The sequence below is a fragment of the Otolemur garnettii genome, unplaced genomic scaffold (assembly GCF_000181295.1).
Source record: "Otolemur garnettii isolate 467f Iridium unplaced genomic scaffold, OtoGar3 scaffold00111, whole genome shotgun sequence".
Taxonomy (NCBI): domain Eukaryota; kingdom Metazoa; phylum Chordata; class Mammalia; order Primates; family Galagidae; genus Otolemur; species Otolemur garnettii.
Genome location: NW_003852506.1, coordinates 3,281,768 through 3,285,519, shown reverse-complemented (window position 1 = coordinate 3,285,519; position 3,752 = coordinate 3,281,768). Strand labels below are relative to the sequence as shown.

Here is a 3,752-nt window from a genome sequence, read left to right as displayed (position 1 = left end):
GTAGGGGGTCATCCTGTACACTGTCCTCAAAGGACAGTAGTATCAGACCATCTCTTTAGGCTCCCTGCTGCTTGCAGGATAAAGTCCAAATCCTTCTAGCTAAGCCTTCAAAAGCAGTCACTGTCTTGCTGCATTTGTTTGCCAGGCTGCCCTGCCCACTCTCACCCTGCCAGCCCTCGGCCAGCCCCCCACAGCGCTCCCAGCCCACTCTCCTGAGCCTGCATTTCTCTCTTGTCTGTTTCCACCAAGTTCCTGCTCTTTCTTTCATGATCTAGCTCCTCTCCTGCCCACAGGGATCTCTCCCGCCTCTGACGCAGCAGCTCTTGTCTGGGCCACTCCCCGCTGACACTCTTTCACTGTTCCCCACTGCAAGACACCTGCTCTCACATGTGGGATTTATCTCTCCGGCTCCACTGCACGCCCTCCAAGTGCAAGGCAGGCTCTTCTTGCTGGTTTTTCTGACGGTACATAGCACAGAGCTTCATCCTCCAATGGTGTCCAGTTAAGGTGGCATGATGCCAGGGTGCTGAGAAACCTGTCCTTGTGTTTATTGGTTTATTTTATTCATTCTTTCATCAGTTGTTTATTGATTTCCACAGTAGGCTAGGCATGGGAATTTGATGATGAACAAAATAGAAATAATCCATCGTGGAGCTTATGGTCATGTAGGAGAGTTGGATTCTCAAATAAATAAGAATAACTCAAAGAGTGGCAAAGGTCATAAAGGAACCAAGAACCTTCCTTCAATGTTCTTCATATTTTACCTGCCCCATACGTAGGACCCGCTACATAATTTGCAGGGCTCAGTGCAAATTGGCAGAGCATTAAGCCAAGCCCAGAGACTTCCAGGACATGACCAGGAAGCTGGCCCTGCCCATATTGGGTACTTTCCTGAGACAAAAAATAAGCAGAGAAACTCTTCATTTGACTTGAAATCCAGCTCAGTCTATTTCGTTTCAGAGAATGCCATAAGCTATGAGGTGGCCGTGTGTGTGGATCACAACATGAAGTTCTTGTGGCTATTTCCTGCTTTTCAGATTGCTTGTCTTACTCAGCTCTGCAAGTACTATCCAGAAGGTGCTATGGGAAACAGAGATGCAAAGTCATTGTCAACAATCAGCACTTCGGAAGCCCCTGTCTGCCAGGAGTGAAAAAATACCTCACTGTGACCTATGCCTGTGGTAAGAACAGACCCAGCTGCCTGAAGACCCTGCCTCTTTGGGGGGCGCTAATGACGTGGACAGCAGGAGTTTGCGTGGAACAAGCCACACAACTCTCCTCCTGGTGCTGGATATCCCAGATATCCAAGAGGTGCCCCTCTTTTTTCCTATCCTTTATTCTTGTTTGTGACATTCACATCAGATAAGCAATAGAATTTTCTTGGGTCAAAATTTGTTTTAAAAGTGCTTTGAGCAATCAGATCGGCAGCCAGTGGGGAGGGTAGGAAAACAAGCAAATAAGGGTAAAATTGAAATCAGTGATTTTAATCTTGGTTCTTAAGAGGCTCTCGAATTTATTGGGATGTCATGCAAGTTCACAGCGTTACTGTCTGGCTCCAGCGTGACCTCTCCTATTGCTTCCAGGCCCTAAATGACGAACTCACTGTGCTGCCAACAGCTACTTTATCAGTGTGCCCACAGCACTGAGTCAACGGATCAAATGTTTACCGTAGAACAATTAAAAATGTTACGCGACAGCATTACTTTGTTTTCCTAGTGTCTTTAAATAATAAAACGAGATGCTTGCTTTGTTCAGATTCTAATTTCATAAAGCTACTTTAAAGGAAATCAGCCGTTCGCTATTTCCTGAGGGTACGATGGAGTTCCAGTTTGTAATCCCAATATGCTGGCTGTTTTTTTCTTTTCTTTTTGAAATGAGCATAAAAGCAAAGGACAGCAAAAAGAACTATAACCAAGGAACTTGATCCCTGTGTTCTTGGAAACTTCTTTTTCTCTTGCCAAACATCCCTGGGCACTTTTTTTTTTCTTTTGGTAAGTAGCTTCGTTGAGAAACCATTCACAGACCACACAATTCACCTGTGGAAGCATATAAATTAATGGCTTTTAGTATATTCACAGAATTGTGCAACCATCACCACAATGAGTTCCAGAATATTCTCATTACCTCTAAAAGAAACTATCCTCTACCAGTTATGCCCCCCAACCCACCCATCACACCTGTCCCCAGCTCCAGGCAACCAACAATCTATTTCCTGCCTTTAATGGATATTTGCCTGTACTAGACATTTCATATAGACGGAGCACCCACGGCCCGATCCTTGGTGTCTGGCTTCTTTTCTTAGCACGTTTCCAAGGCTCATGCATGTTTGAGTGTGTATCAGTGCTTCGCATCCCAGACTCATATCCTGAACTAAACATTTTGTTCTCTGCATTATCAATGCTGTGATAAGTACCATGAAGCCACTGCGTAAATGTGTTCACGCACACCCACACTCACCTTGCAGGAGCCATGACCAAGCAGCAGTGGGTGGCAGTAAGCCCCTTCTGCCTGAGGTTCCCCTAGGAGCCAACATTCATCACCTGAGGTTCTCGTAACTTCAGACCTCCTCAGCTGAGGGTTGAATGAGGAGCAGGACTTCAGCCTGCTGGAGGTCTGATGCCTTCCCATGTTCTGGTATTTTCCCAGGGCCATGGCTCCTTTGACCTGGGGTTGAGATGAGCTTTCAGAGCCCAGGGGCCACATGTCCCAGTTCAAGCTTTTTTCCCTCAGTCACTCATTCAGCATGGTGTGGGCATGTTCTATGTGTCAGGAGCTGTCCCAGGTGCCAGGGATTCCATAGGAAACAAAGAGACACGGTCCTGTCCTGGGGTTTATGATCCGGTGAGAGAGATGGACATTGAATAAATAATAGTCAGACACAATGTTACCCATTGTGATAAAGATATTTCAGAAAAGAGCAGGATATTAAGAGAGGGGATAGCAGTGGAGTGGCCCTAATTTATCCTGGGAGAGGTGGTTCAAAAAGCCTTCCAGAATACTCCTCTGGAGTGAACTTTCCGCCGCACCCTAGGAAGGTGGGTGGCATCCGGCCGTTTGGTGCTGAGAGGTAGAGGAAGGGAGCTGGTGAGGAGGAGGATGGTGCTGGAGAGGACAGGACCCGGGTCTGGGGAGGAGTGCCAGTCACGTTCCGAGCACACAGAACACTAGGATTCTCCACCTCGTTGAACTTAGAAATGTGGTTGTGACTCCATGTCATCAGTGTCGTCACTTCTAGGCCAGAGCATAAAGGAGGCCTGTGAGGTCTTCATGGGCACGTTGTCTCTTCAGTGGGAGCCGCAAAGACGTCTTGGCCGTAGGGCAGAGGATGGATGGGGGTGGCAGAATAGCAGCGGGGGAAGACCAGGAGGAGAAGACGGTCGGACCAGGAGGAAGACCAGGAGGAGAACGACTTAGCTGGAGTGGCACCAGGAGACGTGTAAAAACTGGGTGGCTTGGAGAACCCTTTGGGAAGTGGAAATGAGAGATACTGAAGAGACCAGGGGTGCTGGTAGGGTGGGGGTCCGGGAGAAGCAGAGAGGGTGAGGTGGATCTTGGATGGGAGGGAGGGCAGCTGTGGGAATGGATGAGGAGAGACCTTGGAGCGCCTATCACGTGGCCTCTGTCTTCTCTAAAACAGTGTGAGACGAGGACCTCAGTGGTGGCACAGGGGGAGAAGAATGGGGTTTGAGGAGTTGAGGGAACAAAAGAAGCTCATATGATGGGCCTGACTTGAGAAGGGCAGTGCATGGCTG

The 3,752-nt window shown here is 48.2% G+C and overlaps 1 protein-coding gene across 1 annotated transcript in view; it reads left to right on the top strand.

Moving 5' to 3' along the window:
* Positions 1 to 3,752, top strand: part of EVA1C (eva-1 homolog C) — an 84,336-nt gene that overhangs the window by 68,394 nt on the left and 12,190 nt on the right. The window contains exon 5 of the mRNA XM_023517444.1: positions 1,038 to 1,181. Within this exon, the coding sequence (XP_023373212.1) occupies positions 1,038 to 1,181 (144 nt within the window). The remainder of the gene's footprint in view (positions 1 to 1,037; positions 1,182 to 3,752) is intronic.